This window comes from Triticum dicoccoides, chromosome 7A, assembly GCF_002162155.2.
Source record: "Triticum dicoccoides isolate Atlit2015 ecotype Zavitan chromosome 7A, WEW_v2.0, whole genome shotgun sequence".
Taxonomy (NCBI): domain Eukaryota; kingdom Viridiplantae; phylum Streptophyta; class Magnoliopsida; order Poales; family Poaceae; genus Triticum; species Triticum dicoccoides.
Genome location: NC_041392.1, coordinates 64532564 through 64553609, shown reverse-complemented (window position 1 = coordinate 64553609; position 21046 = coordinate 64532564). Strand labels below are relative to the sequence as shown.

Here is a 21046-nt window from a genome sequence, read left to right as displayed (position 1 = left end):
GCGCACCCCCTCCCCCCTAGTCCGAATAGGACAAGGAAAGGGGGGGGGCGGCGCCCCCCTTTCCTCTTTCCCCCTTCCCCTTTCCTTCTCCAACAAGGCAAGATGGGGGGGGAGTCCTACTCCCGGTGGGAGTAGGACTCCTCCAGGCGCACCCCTAGGGGCCGACCGCACCTCCCCCCTCCCTCCTTTATATACGGGGGCAAGGGGGCACCCCATAACACACAAGTTGATCTTCATGATCGTTCCTTAGCCGTGTGCGGTGCCCCCTTCCACCATATTCCACCTCGGTCATATCGTAGCGGTGCTTAGGCGAAGCCCTGCGTCGGTAGAACATCATCACCGTCATCACGCCGTCGTGCTGACGAAACTCTCCCTCAACACTCGGCTGGATCGGAGCTCGAGGGACGTCACCGAGTTGAACGTGTGCAAAACTCGGAGGTGCCGTACGTTCGGTACTTGGATCGGTCGGATCGGGAAGACGTACGACTACTTCCTCTATGTTGTGTCAACACTTCCGTTGCCGGTCTACGAGGGTACGTAGACAACACTCTCCCCTCTCGTTGCTATGCATCACCATGATCTTGCGTGTGCGTAGGAATTTTTTTAAAATTACTATATTCCCCAACTGTTGAAACAAGAGAAAGTGTAGAAGATGAAGTTCTTATGTGGAACTCAAATGAAGCATGCTCTAGCTTATATGTTAAGCTAAGAAAGATCAAGATCTTGAGAAATTGATTACAAAAAAAAATCAAGATATGGATCTAAGTCGAGGTCATGATGTGATACCCATGTGGCCCTCAGACATCACCTCCTCAAGTCCAACTACGTCACCGACTACTTCAACAACATCCATTGGCCCCTTGACAAGAGCTAAAGCGTACGAGCCGAGGTGACTCTATTCCTGAACACGTGTGAATTTTCACCATGAATAGCTTGTTAACTCAAGTGCATACATATGTGTACTTAGGTATCCATAAGAACCACTATAGGTGATGGTGAGGGAGGAAAAGATAGTCCCAAGAAAAGGGATGGAAGTCACTGCAAGCAGCGCGAACAAACCGCGAATAAAGCACGGACTATTCTTTCCCCCCACATCTCGCGTCCTTCCCTCTCCCCCCGCGTCCGGAGCTCCTTTGCATGAAACCTTTTCCCTCTCCCCCCACACCCCCACCGCATCCACATCTAGCGCTCGTCGACCCTAACCCCTCTCGTTCACGACAACGATTGGAGTTGGTTTGAAATTTGAACATTAGTCTACTATGATTATACTTGTTTTCTGTATTTTTCAGTTTTTTGGGCAGTTCAAATTTGAACAAATTTTGATAAAAGTTTGAAATCTTGTTTTCTCTTTGCTCCTTGTTCAGAATTGGCTGAAATTTGAACATTAATTTTTTTAACAGAAAGACTGCAAGGAAGCCCCCTATAGTATAATTGGTGCAACAAAACCAAATTCTAAGTATCATGCCTTGAACCGCCTTTCCACCACTAGGCTATGGTCTACTGAATAGTAGACTATTATGACTACACTTGTCTTTCTGTAATGTTCAAAAAATTTCTAGGCAGGTTTAGTTTTTGGTCATTTTTTTGGCATTCACACAAGATTGCATGGGCTACTAACATTTTGTTTTTTTGCATATCTTGTATATATACCCTCACATTTTTATCATATGATAAAGATACATCATCAAATTAAGTGTATGCCATTTTGTGTAGAGACGAAGCAAAGATGAGACATATGATCAATTTGCAATCTAAGGTGAGGCATTTTTGCCCAGACAGAGTAAGGATGGGGAAATGATGGGAGCTCCTATATGGTGCTTGCAACGCTACTACATCAACCAGTGCCTAAGCAGACGCCTTAATGAGCCGCGACACAAAAATGGTGATTGCCTCGCTCGGGTCGCTTGATCCCTCCTAGTTGTTGGTCTCTGTTTAAACACGACCATTGACCATTGACCAGTCGTTGATCATTGACTTTTCATTAAAAAAAGAATATGAAAATGCGAATTCGGAAAGGGTTCACAAATTTTGAAAAAAAGTTCTTAAATCTAGAAAAAGTTCATAATTTCTTATTAAAAAGTTCAGAAATGTTGAAAAAGTTCACCATTTTGGAAAAACTTCATAAATTTGAAAAAAATAATTTTTTTGAAAAAATCGTGATTTTGAAATAAAGTTCACCAAAAATTTAAAAAACTTTGCAAGTTAGAGAAAGACTTCGTAGATTTGAGAACAGTTTACGGCTAAATCACTAGGTGAGGAGTACTCGTTGCAAAGATCACTCCAACTCCCCTGGTTGCGACAGATGGCTCATATGCAGCGCGCCACTTTGTCGCAACATGAGAGTTTTTTCTTTTTTCGTAGATCTGTTTATTCAAAACGTTTTATCTCTCAAACCGTGTGTCCAAATATCGAACCGCTTTCACCGTTGGACTCCTAGCGTCGAGATCTTCAAAACAAGATCCCATATTGATAGATTTTGACAAACTTTTTCTTCACGAAAAAAACGGACGAAAAAACCGAACCGAAAGCACGAGTTTTTTTTCTTTTCGAAAGAGGCACGCCCATGCCTCTCACGAACTCACAACCGTGCCTCTCGCGGAAGCAAACCGTGACTCTCGCGAAAAAAAGAAAACGTGTTTTTTTTTCGTTTCCGAGGAGGCATGGCCGTGACTCTCGCGAAAGGACAACCCTGCCTCTCGCAAAAGGAAAAAAAAACAAAAAACACATTTTTTTTCGTTTCCGAGAGACACGGCCGTGCCTCTCGCGAAAGCAAAACCGTGCCTCTCGCGGAAGCAAGACCGTGACTCTCATGAAAGAAAAAAGAAAAAGAAAACGTATTTTTTCGTGCGAAAACAAATTTTTTTAAGTTTTTTATCGAAAAGCTAAGGAAGGCCGGTGAAAAACAAAAACGTCGAAAAAACTCGTTTAAAAAGCCGAAAACGCGTGCAGAAAAATAAAGAGACAAAATCCAAAGAGAGCGCCCAGAGCGTGACATGTGGCGAATGACTGAGAGCGCGTCAAGTGACGCTGATCGTTGCGAGGCTCCCGAAGGAGCGCTCGTTAACTAGTTGCTCTCTATTTTTTTTTTTTAGGATTCCGAAGGATCAGTTGCTCTCTGCTTAAGGCACGAAATTAGGACTTCGGGCAAATGATGAATTGGCTTGCGAAGATGGCCCGCGCAACTGGACAGTTGGGCTTGTAGATTTTCGAATCCAAGCCCATCTCCAGCTGAACACCGAAGCACAAAAGCCCACTTTGCCGTTGTCTCTTCCCAGGCTTCGGATTTCCCCCTCTACCTTTGCGCACCGTCGCCGTCGCCGTCGCGGCGGCAAACCCCCAAAAATGGCGCCTCCTCCCCTAGACGACCTCACCCACCTGCTCACCGAGGTAGCTTCCCGCCTCGCCCGCCCTCCTGGCGGCAGTCCAGGCCCCTCCTCGGCCGGCGACCCGCTCTCCGCCTCCGTCTCCTCCCTCGCGGCGGCCCTCAACCCCCGCGCCGCCGCCCCTGCCTCCTCCGGAACCAGGGTCCTCGACGCCGCGCTCTCCCTCATGTGCTTCGACCCACAGGAGGCAATCCCCCCCTCCCCCCCGATCTCCTTGCCCTCCGTGCAAGCCTTGGTTGGTGCTGATGTGCGTTGGCATTTGCAGGTGGATAGGGCTCGCCTGGGCTGCCTCGTCCGCACCGCCGTCTCCGCGCTCTCCGACTCGGCCTCCTGCCGAGTGGCCCGGACCGACGACCGCGCCGAGATGCTCTGCGTCGGGAGCTCCCTCTCGCCCCGGGACTGCCGCGAGCTGGTCCGCTCTTGCGCCGCCCTCGTCGAGAAATTGGGGGGCCGGGATGGTGACATTTCTCCCCTTCCTTTGTTCTCCCCGAATAGCATGCAGTAAATGGCAATGTTGCCACTTTCAAACGAACTTTAGGAGGCTGCTGTACTATTAATCATTCAGATCTACATTCCTTGCAATTCAGTGCTCACTTCATGAAATTTTGTGTTTGCCCCCTCACTTCCTCAGGGTGTGGGTTAACAGTATGTTACTTGTTTGTGTTGATGTTCATGTATTGTGACTAATTTTTTTTTTTTGCAGTTGCGGGGCATTCCTATGATCTGTTGCATGCTGCTGTGAAAACAGCCCTGTTATCCCCTCGTTACCAGTGTCTCTTTCCTTCGCCATATTACAGAGAAGATGGAGAAAGCAGTTGCGAGATGGGTACCATTTCTCTGGATGTAACAACCCATCCATCTTATCAAGTGCTTCCCAATGATGGCTCAATCCCGCCGAGGTATGCTTGGGACAGTTATACATGGACTAACATAGTACTAGCATTAGATTTAAGGATGGTGTATGATATTCGTTTACATTGAGCTGTCTTCTAGTGATGTTTTGGCTGCGAACATGATATAGAGTAATAGCAATATATGCTAAAGTCCAAGTGGATTCCCAGAAATGTACATTGATCTTAACCCTCTCTTATAAAAATAATTGTACTGTTTTGTGAGTAATACAATCTTGAGTTATTGGCACTTTTTTTTACCCTATCTGTGCTTACATTAGGTGATCATTTATCCTGTTGCCTAATTTGAGAAAAAAAATCCTGCCATTCTTTTACATATTTTACTGATTTGTTTTGCATTTTTCGTTTGTGTGTGGCAGGGTCCATTTGTGGCATTACGACCCATCAATTCTGGAACATGATCTTTCAGAGATGCTACGAGAAGCAATTACAAGGCCTTTGCTTTGTCTGAGAAAAGAATTACATGATCGGGTAGCATGGCGTGTGATTGTAATATGCTTAGTTTGCTCCCCACTGGCGTTCTTGGAGATGCGGTCCTTATTCCATATATGGTTTCTTGCGACGTAAGTTTACACCTCATAATACTTGTGCTACCTTCTCTATTTTTTTTGGTGACTCTGAGTTTGTTGTGTTTATGTCAGATGGCATCTCGAAGCATTTTCACTTGCAATTAAACTTGCAGACAGTACAGTTAAAGGTGTTATGTCTTGAGCATGCAACTAGCAAAGTTGAAGTTCATTAATAGAAAATAGGGTAATGTGCATGGCCAAGTGAACTCTTCAAAGCTTGGATTTAAACTACCTCAAAGCTGAATTAACAGATTCATGTTTTGTATCATTTTGAAATTCATCATCTGTTAGTTATTTAATCTTCTGCAAATGGAAACTTTATTAATCAGAGAGTTCATTGTTTAATCTTCTGTAGCATTCCTTCCTCCTGTTCTAAATGGTATACCCACAGCACTATTATGGATCCACACGGTTCTGCATGTTCTCTGAATGCATTACACATTCTGGGCTTCTTGTTTGTGGAGATCTCTTTTACAATTTTTTCTTATTGGTGTATATCATTTCTGTTTGCAGGGGTATGGGTTCTGTGCTAGGACTTTGCACAGCAGTGGTATCATCAGTATTAGATATTCTTCTCGAGCCTACAGGATGGGGAATATCCATGGAACTAGGACAGAAATTTCCCTTTACACATGCTTATTTCCCAAGCCAACAAAGGGATTTACTTGCCATACTAACTGGACCCATATCATGCAGACGATTTTTGGATCTTGTTTCTTACATAGAAGCTATGGTTTTCTTGGGTAAAACAAACAGCGACAACTGTTCATGGAAAAACATACAATCACAACCATCAAAAGGGTCACACTTAGGCAAGAAACAACCATCAAAGGGATTGGTCAAATTCAAATACAGTTCTGCTTGGTATGCTTATTAACATGCAAACAATAATATCCAGATATTTAGCATGCTGTTCAACTCAAAGCTAATTGCTCCTGCTCTGTGGTGCTGCAGGTTGACAATTACGAACTTCCCTACCTGGTTCAGTTTTGCCACTGCTCTACTATTTCACCAGGAAGGTTCACAAGGTTATTTATCAGAAGTATTATCTGAGGAGAAAACTGCTGAATCAATAAGTGATATCAATCTTGCTCAGAGGGCAGCATTTTACCTTTCGTGGGTGTTATGTCCTTTTAATGTTGATGAATGCCAGATGTTAGCTAACAATATGGTGGAGTTATCACATTATTGGGCCAGGAACAACAAAAAGCGCCCAAGTAATCCACACCATAGCAGTACGGTAAATCACCGGAGGAGACTGCGAGTACCCACAGTTGGGGATACAGAGAAATTTAATGTGTCAACCAACCTTGTCAGTTCCCTTATTAAAGATTTTGATGATCGCTGTGTGAAGTTTTGTCGCATAACTGCTGTCAGTCAAGTGCAAGGTGCAGAACAATTAGACATCCCTCTCTCATGCCCTAATTTTCTGCATTTACGGATTCCTTTAGGGGTGTTGCTTGTGTCCTCTGCTTGTATTAGTGAGCAAGACTGTAACGTGCTTCTGCACTACGCAAGCACTGGTCTGGTTATGGAGTCAAAGGAAGGGCAGACAAAAAGGAAAGATCAGGCCGGCAATGATGTTTTTTCATCTAGTCGTGGAGGTTCTACTGAAAGATGGGCTCTAAGTGGTGCATGTCTCATCTTTGGCTGGCTTGACATTATTGAGGATATGTCCGCGGTGATCTTTGAATGTGAAGATACATGTTGTCATTTTGTCAGTCAACTCAGAACCAAGACAGGCCCATACCTGCTGAAGTGTGTAAATTTATTGCTGAATGAGGCGGGTCATGATAAAGATTTTGTAATCGATCTTCGCGACAGATTGTTAAACTGGACCAAAGGGCAGCGTTTTGATGGTTGTGAGGCATTCAAAGACGTTATCGTTCAAATGAACGCAAAAATTCAGCCCTCTTCATAGCAGTGATCAGGGATTTTATTTAACTGTGATTGTGTCCGGATGTGTTCCTGCTCTCCTTTTGGTGACTACTGCTGGACGTGAACTGTGGAGTTAAAACATATCCATTCAGCTATTGGTCAGTCTTATCAGAATTCTGTACCACAAGTCCTAGCTATTCAAGCAGTGCAACTGTACAAGCAATTCTGATCAGTTCTACCCGTGTAGATATTGTTGTAAAGTAGCATCTGTCAGGTTTAGATATTGTAAAGTAACATCTGTCAGGTCTTGATAGTGTAGAGTAGCATCTGAGAGACATAAATTAGGCCATGCAAAGTAGTAATACTGTATTCATGTGCAAATTTATCTGTCGGTTCAATTCTGAATGTTTCCAGTTCATTTCTTCTGTCATGGCTAAATAGATTCTTGTGTTTGAATTATAAAAATTAAATGGTTGTAGTCATCAGTTTATATTTAGTACAGCTATCATCAGTTACTATAAATTTCCTACCCGTTAGCAGGAGATATTTGATATTTTTATCTTGACTGAGCCACTGATGTATACTTTACATGACATACACAATTGCACATGTTAGCCTGCATCTCTTGCTGCTGCACTGCAGTTACTGAGCCAACTATTCTTGATGTGCACTGCAGTTACTTCACTGTACCAGTTCCAGTGCAAGCATTATTGCAGCTTCGAGCTGCTTGGGTGATCAAACTGCTTTTGTAATAGAAATGACCTCAATATACATTCCTATTTGACTCTTATCTTCTCGCCTTCCTTTTTTATGGTCCTATAAAGCAATTTGTAACCACGTAGGTAAACTTTATCATTTTCTTTGCTGTGCAGTGCAGATTGCAGACCACCGAGAAAAAGGAAAAGGTCAAAAAAATTTAAGGAAACTTCACCCAAATAATGGAATCACAGTTTGATTTGGTTTGTTAGTGCTTTTTGTGCCATACAGAGTTCCAGGTAATTTATTTCTGAAATTAGTTTTCTTGAGTTAATGTTTCCTCTTAATTATATATTTCAACTTTGTTACTCGGCAATTGAATATGGTCAACTAAGACATTGATATGTTTGCACAGCCTATTTAGTAGAGCTTGTGACCACACTGAAGAAGTTTTTTAAGTATGCTTCTCTTGTTACATATGTAAAGTAGAAAAACTTATGAATGACAATACTTACCTCCCGATCATATTATTAAGGTACCCCTGGATATGATGGACAAAAATATAATAATATGTTTATTTTGTAGGACATAATTTTTCTGAAATACTTTTATATATGTATGCAGAGAGAATACAAAATTTCAAAAGTTTGCATCGTCCTCTATTTTACATTTCTTGGAATGTACTGTCCATTAACTTTGGGTTTAAGATCTATCTACTCTTTTTATCTTAATGACGCACAACTAGGGTTATTATGTAGCTCGTACTTGCATGCTTCGAAAGCCCTAGCTGATCTGCTTTGTCGGGTTAGGTGATCTTTATTGTTAGTCAACACTCGTATATATACCAATTTTTAGAATAGTAGCCTCTCCTGACCAAGTGGCACATATTATGTGGCTGAAATGCCATTCAACAATACATCAAAATCACAATTATAGTAGCTGCTTGTTTTTGCTTGTTAAGGAAAAATGCATGTGCAACCACAGTGCCAAATATGTTTGTGGAGCAGTGCCTGGCTGCGCAAGTTGCACATTATTGCACATTAATGGACGCAGCGACCGGTGCCACTTGTAACCGTTCATATCTAGACAGCTGCTGCATCGCATCAATCGTGTCTGAAAGACTAGGAACCATTAACTGTACTGTATATCCCATGGTTAAGGCTCACCCGTATTAATTAGTGACGTCGACACATCGATGACGGCCATTCAAACATGTACTTTGGGCATTCTTAAGAAAAAGACACCGATATCTTGCACATCTGCTTATATTGCAAAACAGTTTCTCAAACCCAATGAAACTGTTATTTTTATTTTTATGGATTGACTGGTTGAAAACAAGCATTAATTTTTGCGTATTTGATCAGAGCATTTTTGATAAGTTATTGTCAAAGTTCTAATTTCTTTTACCAAAAGTACTTCTAAAATGTCATGCTTTTGTGTAGCCAATCTAATAAATTATACTCCAAGTTCATCTTGTTTTTAGTCAGTTAGTGTGGTACAGCCTTGCAGGTACTCCCTCCGTTCCGAATTACTTGTGGCAGGTATGGATGTATCTAGATGTATTTTAGTTCTAGATACATCCATTTCTGCGACGAGTAATTTGGAACGGAGGGAGTAGGTAATTAGGGTATCATTAGCACGCTATAGCACCACTGAAGACGCCCTGGAACCTACCTGCATAGCGATGCAACAAGCTGGACGGGTGGATATTAAGCAAGTGAACTATACGATTAAGCAGTGAGTGGGCCATAAATCATCAATTAGGCCAGCCATATGTCGAACCATTGGAACGTATGGTTCTGACTTGTGTAAATATATGACCTTCAGTTTTAATGTATAGTAGGATAAATTTATCAAATTAGATCAAGGGTTGTGAGAGCAGCGTTTTGGCTCCCGAGCTCAGCTGAGCTTTTTATCTGGACCATAGAGTAGTCTCGTGATCTGTGCCGCATTCTAGTTTTGAGAGGAAATACGAACCATGTACGTGAGAAAATATGACTGTTCCCTCTCTTTCTTCAGTTACTCCATCGTCTCTCTCATCTTTATTTCTCAGGTATTGATGTGAGAAACTAGCAGTTTCTCGATCAATTCTCTCTCTTCTTAGTCCTGTCACCTGCGACTATGAGGCTCTCGTTAATCCTTGCCGCCGGCAGCGAGGGCGGCCGCATGCCATAGCCATGCAAAGCACTCACGGTTCCGGCTAGCCCCTCCAGAGTTCACACCGCAGACCTGCTGTTCTATGATCTCGGCATCCGAGACGGAGAAGACCATGGAGGATCCCCGCTTAACATGCACATGGATCTTGCATTACCGTCCAGTCTGATGCTTGGGACTGTTCGATCCCGCCTTGCCGGCGTCGGCCAACGCAAGCAACCAGGTTCTAGACGACCAGGCTCAACGACATCGCTGGCGAACGCATGCAGCAGCGTGCACGAGGCAGGCAGATAAGGTGCCTTTTTTGGCATCCGGCGGCCGTCGTCGAGCTTGGCGCCGCGCATCGCTGTCGTTAACGCACGCTCTGGTTGCAGGCTGTGCTCTTCGTAAGCATGCCTGTCGATTCCTTTTTATTTCCGACGAGAGGCGAGATAACAGTTAGTACTTCATCGGTGGAATCATGAAATTCTTCAGTGTTTTTGTGATCGAGCAATGCTAATCATGTTAGGTGCTAATTGAGGATAATCGGTTACTGCTAATTTGTGCCTTCCACTACTGCTGAGATAGTGGCATGCAAGTTAGTCTTTAATTTGCAGTACTAAACATGCAGTTTGTTTCTTAATTAGTGAACCGATGTTACATCTGACAGAAATAAAAGAGGTGCATGCCCATCTAGCTCGTGAATCAATGGGACCTACTGATCGGTGCAGTGCTGCAGTGACGCTGTTGCTGTCAGATCATAGACTGGCGTGTGCCAGGCGTAAGACTTTTAAAACAGAGAAAAGCAAAAATACACCGCATATACACTACTATATACACTGGCGAGCATGAATGAAGCATATTGACGGCCTAGATAAAGAGCTCATCTGAGCCCGAGTTCCGTTTTGCATATCCGAAGGGTTGTTCTGTATCTCAGTATAAATATAATTGTTTAATCTTTATAGCTTGCTAACTGGACCTTACTACCTCTCTCTTAGTTTACAAAGCGTGCGCGTGCCCCTAGGTCGTCAATTCGACCAACCTAATACAAATCATATATTACAAAAAATATATCAATATAAACTTTAGATGTTCTATTTTCAAATCGTATAATTTTTGTGTTATATAGTTTACATTAAGATGATAAAATTGGTAACCTAGGTATACGCGTAGGACTTGTAAACTGAAACGGAGGTAGTATTATACTTGCTCTTAGAAGTGACAGCCATGGCTTAGCTAGGGGGCGGACAGGGTGGTCCATAGCCTATATTTAGGCTAGAAAAAAATAATTCTTCCAAATACATAGATTTACATTAAAAATTCATTGTTGTACCACCCTGACTCACCGAGCTAGCTATGCCACTCACCATTGTGATAACATAGCTGCATAGAGATAAATGATGTTTCATTCGGCCTGTGTACTGAACTACTGATAGGTTGCAAAAGAAGATTAAATCTAGTTCCGATTGAAAGCCGCTTTGCATTATCCTCAAATCATGTTCGAATGGTGATCTAATCCTGCAACTGTTAGCACCAAAAACCATATTCTTAAAGCACATAATATTCGTTACAACTATTGTTGCCAATATAAACATCTTTCGAAGTTATTAAAATTCTCAAAAGTTCTCTCATTAAGGAGATAAATGCTAATGAAATTTTTTATCAATCCAAGTCATCCATATTGTTGCCTAGCTCAGGGATTTCACCTCCCCGCTCAGCAACTGCACCATCAATAGGCTTGCAATGGGTGTGCTGACGCGAGCAAGGACGTGGTAGACTGGGCTGACAGCGCGACTGTCTTGTCCGGTCAGATCCTAGTTTGCACCATTGTCATGGAATAAATTGACATCAAACATTACAGAGAAGCGATAATTTACATGCATTAAGAAAAGTCATTGTTGATTTTATCATGCAGTGTGGTAGTATATTCAGAGCAATGAGGCCAGCAGCATCATAAATACGGAGTACTAACCAAAATTCACATGAAAGCAATTGCCATGGGATTTCTAAGAAGTGAGTATATGTCTGGAGAGTCAGAAGCATGGGCTAGCGACACCATAGAGTCAGTAGCATGGGGAAGGATGCCCAACACATGACTGAAGAACAAAGTGCAAGGAAGAAAGACGAACAGACTAATAGATGACTGGATCAGCTACCCATGTTGATGTCGCTTCATCGACGGCAAGCAACTGCATGTCTTCGACTGTAGCATTTGCACATAAATCACCCATTGATCTAGGACAATCACTTCACATCCATTTAAAATTAAGAGAAAAGTATACTTTTCGTCCCTCAACTTTTGGCATAGTCTAGATTTGGTCCCTCAACTACGAAACCGGACAACTTGCACTCTGAACTACTAAAACCGGACAAGGTTCGTCCCTGAACATGGTTTTGACCGGTTTTGGTGCTGACTTTTGCCGGTTTTGACCGTGCTTTGACTCAAATTCGCGTACTTTCTTCAAATCAGTTTATTTTATTTAGGTCTGCATACCATTTTCAAGTTCAAGTGTTTTTTTTCAGATCCGTGTACTTTCTATAAAAGTTCATGAATTTGAAAAAGTACACGGATTTGAAAGCAGTACACAAACATGAAAAAAGTACGCGGATCCGAGAAAAATATGCGAACTAGAAAAAAGTATGTGAATTTGGAAAATTATGTGAACTTGAAAAAGTATGTGGATTTGAAAATAGTGCGGATTTCAAAAAGGTATGTGAATTTGAAATTTTAACGCAAACGTGAAAAAGTACAGAGATTTGGAAAAAGTACTTGAATTTCAAAAGATTCACATATTTGAAAGATATACATGTATTTAAGTCAGCATCGGTCAAAACCGGGGTGAGCCAGCACCAAAACCGCTCAAAACCAAGACCAGGGATAAATTTTGTCCGGTTTTAGTAGTTGGGGGTGCAAGTTGTCCAGTTTCAAAAATGAGGGACCAAATCTAGACTCCGTCAAAAGTTGAGGGACGAAAAATATACTTTTCTCTAAAATTAAACATGATTAATCAAGGATCAAGCCACTCACCTTGCGGTTAGAATCCACCAGCACCATCTCTCCAGGTTACTGCACATGAAGAATTAATCACTTCCTCAAAGTGAGAATTTCTGCATACCTTATACACGAGGCTCCTAACATTTCAGTAAAAAAACAACTATATATGGCATATAATGCTAGTTGGGAGAGAATTATACCAACATATGTTGCTGAAAGGTTTATTTACCTTTCACATAGGTGGTAGTAATAGTGCAACAGTACAATGGTCATATGTGAAATGCCCAAAGCTCAAAAGAGAATATATTTGTTTTGTTCATGAATCAAATAACCATACATGTTTTAAGTGTATTAAAACCATAACTACTATCCAGAAAGAACCTTGTGAACCGATCTATAAGTCCAGCTGGTGCAGTAATTGACTAATTTTCAGAGCACACTTGTTAGTAGGCACACTAACTTCTGCCAAAATAGAAAATCTCTTGAATCGTGTACTTCTGAAAGCATGCTTGGCAGTAGCCATACCTCGTTAATTCTCCAATATCTAATAATCGTTCTGCAAACAGAAATATCAAAAAAAATCAATAAATCATGAGATAATAAAAGGTTATGATAAAAAAAAGTGAGAACCAATTCATAACATGAATTCATGAAAACTTCACCATTTAGCTACAGCACGAAATTCAAAAACATCTTCACTGTTGTGTCCCTGATCAAAATCAGGAATAAGTTTCATTAGATCACAAGATCAAGGTGAGAAGAAACAGTCCTTTTGAAAATTCTAATCCCAGAAATAAAGACCACCTACTTGGTGCATCCATCACTTCCCAGTCCGACAAAATCAACTACAACTTCATACAAAATAGGTTTCTTCACAGAAAGAATCTTCCCTCCGCCCTTGTGTGGACACATGAGAGAAGTTTACAAGCTCATGTGAGCACACATTCAAATTATGTAAAACTAAATTTTCTATTGTATGGATAAAACGGAAAACTTTTGACAAATAACCCAACTCTCAAATCTGCACTGCTCGTCTGGAGACGTAATGATTCAGCATAAGTTTTTTTTATCCACAACCGGACAGGAAAAGGTGAAAAAGAACTCCAAAATTTCGGTAATTGGTTACGGTTTTACATTAAAAGCTGAAAACTTGATAAGGGTATTATTCAGAAGGGTAAACATAGCAGTTAGACATCAGTTCTGTAGAAGCTCAAAAGAGTGAGAGGAAGACTAAAAAACACATGTGAGTAGAGAAAGCGAAGACAATGGAATTGTTTGGAAATAAGGACAATACCTGAAGCAAAAAATGATGGTACAATAGGTGGCACCAAAATGGCTAAGAAGTATGGAACATTATCATGTTGGTTTCAAATATGCAGATTAGAGATGTATAATACTCTAAATATCCGGATGCTTTATAATATAAAGCGGGGGTAAACCCTTTGTCGGAATACTCTAACTATAGTTGAACATATCTGTCGGGTAGAAAATTCAGAGAACATGGTAATCCCTTACTCAAATGTAACATTGCGCGTGTGCTTAGTCGAAAGTATCCCTTATACCAAGGAAGAGTATCTGCACCATATGTCTTCAGGCTAACTTATGACTGGTTGAGATATCTCTTGTGAGGAATCATTCTGGAGAAGCCTGCAACATAAGCGTTATGCCAGTACCACCAGCGAACTGAAGTCATAGAAATCAACCTTAGTTCGTAGATTTGATTTGGTAGGCGAGGCAGAGCTGGTCGCCGGGGTGGAGATCGCCACAGCGGGCGTCGTCCACGGCGGGGGACATGGCGGCCAAGATGAAAAAGGATCGCTCGATTGACCGCACAGCTGGTCCTGCCCTTGCACGACTGCTCCTGCCGCCTCCCCTTGCGCGTGCAGGTCGGCACCGATTGTGCCCTCGCCGGCGAGCTGCGGCGGACGGGCGCGGCGCTGCTGGAGGAGCGGAGGCATCCCGGCGAGACTGTGCTGGGGAAGGCGCGGCTGGGCGTGCCTCTACCGGAGGTCGCCGCATCCAGCGCCAGGGATGGGTCGGCGCCGCCATCAGATGGGATCATCGGCGGCGGCAGTCCGCGGTCGCGTCCGTGGGACAGCAGAGGATCTGCGGGGAGTGGCCGAGCGGAGGATCTGCGGGAGGCGTGGGTAGCAGAGGAGGACCAGCGAAGGTCGTGGGTTCGTGCGGGCAGTTTTGTTCAGGATGAAGGAATGGGGAGGATTAGTGGTGCAGGTCGTTTTGCGTTTGTGCGGGTCCTTTTGCTTACTGTGTGATTAGTGGCTTGCTAGTGTTAAACATAGAAAGACTATGGACCATTAGATGTTGATGATGGATGGTTGTGATCATTTGGATCTGCCCCTCTCTTCCTTTTATAGTGGTAGTAGAAATAATGGTGCTACGAGACAGTTGCTAAAACCTATTACATTTGTTATTTTGTGGAAAAATTCACATATAAATTTCACACATCAGGTATAAATAATTGTGGAGTTGGATGTTCAATAAATGTTTGAAGCACAAGATTCACACGTCGTACTTCAAGTTCATTCATCTAGTGAATTTTATTGCGGCAATCTACTGATGGCACAGCCTTGCATTTTCGGGTATCGTTAACACACAATAGCACCACTGAAGACGCCCTGGAATCTACCTGCATAAGCGTAGCGATGCAACAAGTTGGACGGGTATGGCTCATGCACCGGCACATAGTTGTATGAGAGTGAACTATGGATTAAGCAGGTAGTGGACCATGGGTTATCAATTAAGTTACACTGGCCATATATTGTATTGAACCATTGGAACGTGTGGCTGTGACTCGTGCAAAGATATGACCTTCAGTTTAACTGTACAATATAACGTATGCATTAAAGTCGAACAAATCATGTTAGAAAAGGAGCAAAATGCAATAACCAACGAGCTGTCAAATGTGTAAGCCTACACCGCCTACATCGTCCTTCATGGAGTGATTGTATCACCATCTTCCAATAAAACACCATCAAGGAGATGGCCAACTCAAGGGTTTTATAAATTGGCAAGACTTCTCATCCTGGGGCTTAGGGACCGGTAGATGGGACACTGTCCTTGCAGATTTTAAGAAGGGAATGAAGTATGTAAAATATCGTTGCGGAATCCATCATTGACGGCTAAATCAAGGGATTTCACCTTGTAGAGCATGAATTGGTTCTTGAAAACGTGTGAGTATCCTCATTACAGAATGTAACAAACGAGGGCCAAATCCCACATACTCCCTCCGTTCCAAATTACTCGCCGCAGAAATGAATGTATTTAGAACTAAAATACATCGATCTATACTTGCGACAAGTAATTCGGAACGAAGGGAGTATACGCCAAGGTACCCAATAAAATGTGACCCAAAGGACACTAGCACCCCAGGCATTTGTAATTTGCTTGAAGAAGAATGAGGCACCATGGGGGGCCAGGCCTCAAACCCGGGCCAGAGCTAGAGCATTGGAGCAGTGAGAACAAAGGAAACTATAAGCTAGAGCAAGTGAGGAGAGACCTCACGGTTGTTGGTGCCCCTTACTGGGCATGGCAAGACAAAATGAGATGTGATGGCGTCATGTGAGCAGAAACCCTAATTTTATCTCCCGAGCCATATACAGGCAACCAAGAGAAGTACAACGAGACATGACTAGTGGGATTTGTGGTGTGAATTCTAGGGAAGATTTATTGTGCAACAGTGCGCCTTTCCCTCTGGCAGTTGGGAAGCATATGGTTTGTTGCTACAATTCCCTTTTAGTGTCAATTGAGAAGATATCTACTCCCTTTGTTCTGAATTACTTGTCACAGATATGGATGTATCTAGATGTATTTTAGTTCTAGATACATCTATTTCTGCGACGAGTAATTTGAAACAGAGAAAGTATTAGCGATCTTATGGCTTGAGGTGCTACCGTGCTCCCAGGTCATGGTGCCACGGCTAAAATGCTTGAGAAAGGTCATGTAGATTGGCACAACATATATCAATCATGCAGATTCAGTTCCTATCTGATTCACGTGTTGGAAACAAGGAACAAAAATCCAGCTATGAATAGTATCATATTGAAATTCTGCTATAATACTACTCCCTTCGTCCCATAATATTAGAATGTTTTTGACATGCACTAGTGCAGAAGCGGGCAATAGCACCGGTTCGTAAGGCCCTTTAGTGCCGGTTTCATAACCGGCACTAAAGTGTGGTCACTAAAGCCCCCCCCCCTTTAGTACCGGTTCAGCACGAACAGGTGCTAAAGGGCAACCACGTGGCACGAGCCAGCTCCGGGGGCCGGGAGCCCTTTAGTACTGGTTGGTAACACCAACCGGTACTAAAATGTTTGGGGTTTTTTTGGTTTTATGATTTCTTTTTCATTTAATTTTGTGTTTTTCATTTTAATTATTTTTCGTTTGCTGGTATTTTACGATACTACACATTGTACACGTTATGCATATATATATATATATATATATATATATATATATATATATATATATATATATATATAAATAGAATTTCTAGTAGAACCAATCATATATATATCATCAATGTCTCACAAACCACCATATTAATTCACACATACACACATGTACATCTATATACAATTTCTCCTACATATGCATGTTGCCTTCGGAGCCAGTGGCATTAGCCTAATTGGTGCCTTCGGAGCACGATGACAATTGGAAGTGGTTCATGACCTGGTCGATGGGGGCGGTAGTGGGTAATAGTATTCTCCCTTCGGATTTATGACCTGGTCGAGCAGAAATCCCGCTATTTCCTCTTGAAGTGCTTCTACGCGCTCCGTTTCTAGGAGCTTGTCCCGCACCTCTTTGAACTGTTAAGAAGGAGATCAATATGCATGTGTATTAGTTGTGTGACTAGATATCGATAATGGTGTAAAAATTGTGAATGGTGTTCTGACAAGCGTACCCATTCCTGTCTTTGAGATCTGCTCCTTTCGGACGCCATCATGCGAATGTTCTCGCAAACGCAGAATGCACACAGATCAGTCCCCTGCGCCTGCTTCAGGGCCTTTATTACGAGAATGGAATTTAATTTGATCAGATAATAATTAATCAAGCATGATAATTAAAGAGATGGCAGCTAGCTAGCTAGCTAGTACTACTTAATTACTTACCTTGGGTCGAAACCATTTCAGCTGTCGTTTTCATTCGCCTTCCGTGACGCTGATGAACCATGCCCAAGCCCTGCCCGCCGACAAAGAAAAATGAATAAAGGGGTTATTAAATAGTTCATATCATGAAATGACGAACTAAATAGGCCGAGATATATAGTTAATAATGATTGAAATTACCTGTTGACTATCCCAAACAAAATGTTATTGTCACTATTTGCTTTGAGTAGTGAGTCCAGTATTTGAACTGTTCTGGCGTCAACTTTAATGATACACAAGATCCAGTGAAATCTGCATGCACATACGTTTGCATGTCTTAATTAAGCGGGCATATGTAAGCAAAAACATGTAGCTAGCTAGTAGGCAAAAACAGAGAATTTGTAGTACAAGAAAGTGTGACTCACTGGAAGTTGTAAGGAAGTAGTATATCTTCATTGTATTTGAGGTGCTTCAAGAACTCTAACATGCTGTCCTCTACTTGCTTTTCATGATGCTTGTTTATTTTCCATGTGTATTCATTAACGGTGTTTGGGTCAATGAACCCAATGCCATAGCGTCCACCTTTTCTCATTTCATACATCTTCATCCTGCATAATACCACAGAAAAGAATATAGTGAGGATAATTATAGGTAATGATTGATCAAAAGGATCACTACAGCTAGCTTGAAACTTAAATTACAGAAAGAAATCACTTACAGACAATAGCAACTGACGATAGATTTGTCGAGTGCGTCTTGATTGTATAACTGAAACAGTTCAGAATACTCAACGGTCACAGATTTCTCATGGTAGTAATGATCCTTCTTGACTTGCACCATGAGGGACTCTCGATCGGATCTCTTGGTAATGTCCATGTATCATTGATGCAATTCATACATTCTCGTTGGGAGCTTCTTGACCTCTTCTGGCTTGACCAAAGGTTGGCCCCAGGCATATTTCCGTTTTATTTCCTCCTCTGTAAGCACAGGCATGTCCTCGATCTCGAGGAGTTGTCCAACAGTGATGTTGAGAGTTTCAGCCTGCATTATATGCTCCAGGGTTATTACCACATCGCCCACCTCGGGAACGTAAACTGTTTGCCCACAATAATATTGGGCGCGCGTACTGTCACGTGTTGTTGGCGACACAACAAGCGGGGAGATCGATTGCGTCGCCTGTTCTCCCAGCTGGGCAACGGTTTTCCCGCATTTTTTGACAGCTGCTTGTTGTTTGCTCGAGCTCGAGCTCGCCTCCTTCTGTAGACGTTGTCGATGTAACTTCCTGATGTGGCGCTCATAGTCTGTGTCAACAGGCTTAGGAGCTGGTGGTTGAGCCATACGAATGAAGTGGTCAACTACTTCCACAGGCACTTTCTCCCTTGGCGGCGGTGGCGGTTTCGGTCCAAAATGGGCGTCGACTTCTGCCCGCACTATGGCATTGGTTTGCTCCTCGGTCCTGTCGTAAGCCCTCTCAGGAAGAGGAGTAATGAGGTTTGGACCATATTTATATCGCTTGCCTCCGCCTGTACTTTCTGTACTATGACCTCGACTCGTCCGCTACGCACCATAGCTGCAGGGTGTCTCTTCTGCGATTGCTGAGGCGACGGAGATGGCTGACGGGGCTGAGTTGGATGAGGAGGAGTGGCCTGAAGCTGTGCCGGACTTGCAGTTGCCTGAGGTTGTGCCGGACTTGGAGGAGGAGTGGACGTCTGACGCTGTGTCGGACTTGGAGGAGGAGTGGCCTGACACTTTGCCGGACTTGGAGGAGGAGGAGTGGCCTCACGCGTTGGTGGACTTGGAGGAGCAGGAGTCTGCTGACTCGGTGGCGGACTTCGATGAGGAGTCGGGTGACGCGGTGTCGGTGGCCTTCGAAAGATGATGCAATCCTTTCTCCATAGGATGATACGATGTTTGGCATCTCTGAGTGTGTGCTCCTCGTCACCTCCAGGAATGTCAAACTCTAGCCCCGAATATTGGTCCACCGCCTCATCAAACATGACACGAACATAGCCTGCTGGAATCGGGTTGCAATGGAAGGTTGCATCGGGGGAATTTGTATAAGCAACGCCGTCCGCCACCTTCAAGGATATGTTCTTAATTTTGAAGTGTAGCTCGCAGTTAGTGTTCTCCGCGATGTCATCCACGGGGTATCTATCCAGCATTGCGTCAAACGGGGCGGAACCCACGCTGCTTCTCGGCATGGATTGGGCGGTGGTATCCAATGCTGGATCATCCGCTAGCTGCTGCAGCTGCTGAGACCCCCTTTGCTGGCTAAGTGAGTCGATCTGCTCCTGCTGCCGCTGGAATTTGATTGCCAAGTCCACGTGCGCTGATTCTAGGCCTTGAAGGCGTTCATAGTCGAGCTTCCTCTGCTCCTCCTCCATCTTCCTCTTCTTCTCCTCCACAATCTTCTTTCTCGCACGGGTTCTGTAGTCGGCGTTCCAGGCCTTGACGTACTTGTCCCATTCACGATTCTTGTGGTTCTTGAATGCAACCGCCATCTTCCTAAGAGCAGCGTCCTTGACTCTCTGCACATCTGCTTCTGTGAAATGATCTGGTAGGGTGAAATGTTCCATGAGAGTATCCCAAAGCAGACTCTTTTGTCTGTCATCGACAAAAGTAAGATCTGGACGTGGCTTTGCTGGCTCTCTCCATTCTTGAAGGGAGATCGAGAGTTGGTCCTTCACAAGAACTCCGCACTGACGAACGAACTTGTCCGCAATCTTCTTAGGTGCTAATGGTTCGCCATTATGTTTGATTGCCTCGATATTATACTTTTCGCCCTCCTTCAACTTTTTGTTCGGACCTCGTTTCGTCCTGTTGCCTGAAGATTTGCTCGATCCGGATGGCTGAAAGAAGAAAGATCGATTTGTTAATATATCTTCAACTCGCAAAAAGTAACATTTTTTTAATGATTGGATTTTGATAACTAAAATTTCTAACATTCTATATAACACTAATTATGCTATCATTGCATATGTCAAAATTCTATATGCTATTTCATACTAATTAAGCATCTAACACTAAAAACAGAAAACACAACTTTTATACATCCATTAAAAAACTGAAAAACAACATTATATAAAAAATTTCCATAATAATTAAACACTAATTATATCCATCTAACATGCATTCATACATATAAACTAGTGAAAAAATAATAATCTAAAAAATCTAAACTAATTAAACATACAAAATATGTATATACTAATATATACATGCATTAATTCATACATATGTACGTGTGTGTGTGTGTTCATCATGCTTGTGTGTGTGTGTGTGTGTATGGGCTCGGGGAGGGGCGGCGCCCATGGTGGCCGCCGGGGGCGAGGGGAGGGGTTAGAGGGGAAGAGCTCACAGCAGGACGACGGCGACG

The 21046-nt window shown here is 42.9% G+C and overlaps 1 protein-coding gene across 1 annotated transcript; it reads left to right on the top strand.

Annotated features, from left to right (window-relative positions):
• Positions 1-3291: 3291 nt before the first annotated feature.
• LOC119331924 lies at positions 3292-7179 on the top strand. The gene is made up of 6 exons (XM_037605099.1): positions 3292-3570; positions 3649-3841; positions 4087-4282; positions 4654-4857; positions 5377-5727; positions 5818-7179. The coding sequence occupies exons 1-6, from the start codon at positions 3343-3345 to the stop codon at positions 6782-6784; spliced, it is 2139 nt and encodes a 712-aa protein (XP_037460996.1). The 5' UTR covers positions 3292-3342; the 3' UTR covers positions 6785-7179.
• The last annotated feature ends 13867 nt before the right edge of the window (positions 7180-21046 follow it).

Excerpts from the sequence above, each read along its gene's own strand:
- LOC119331924 (XM_037605099.1), top strand. The coding sequence starts at position 3,343 with ATGGCGCCTCCTCCCCTAGACGACCTCACCCACCTGCTCACCGAGGTA. Across the intron at positions 3,842-4,086 it reads GAAATTGGGGGGCCGGGATG|TTGCGGGGCATTCCTATGAT; the intron begins GTGACATTTCTC and ends TTTTTTTTGCAG. Across the intron at positions 4,283-4,653 it reads GATGGCTCAATCCCGCCGAG|GGTCCATTTGTGGCATTACG; the intron begins GTATGCTTGGGA and ends TGTGTGTGGCAG.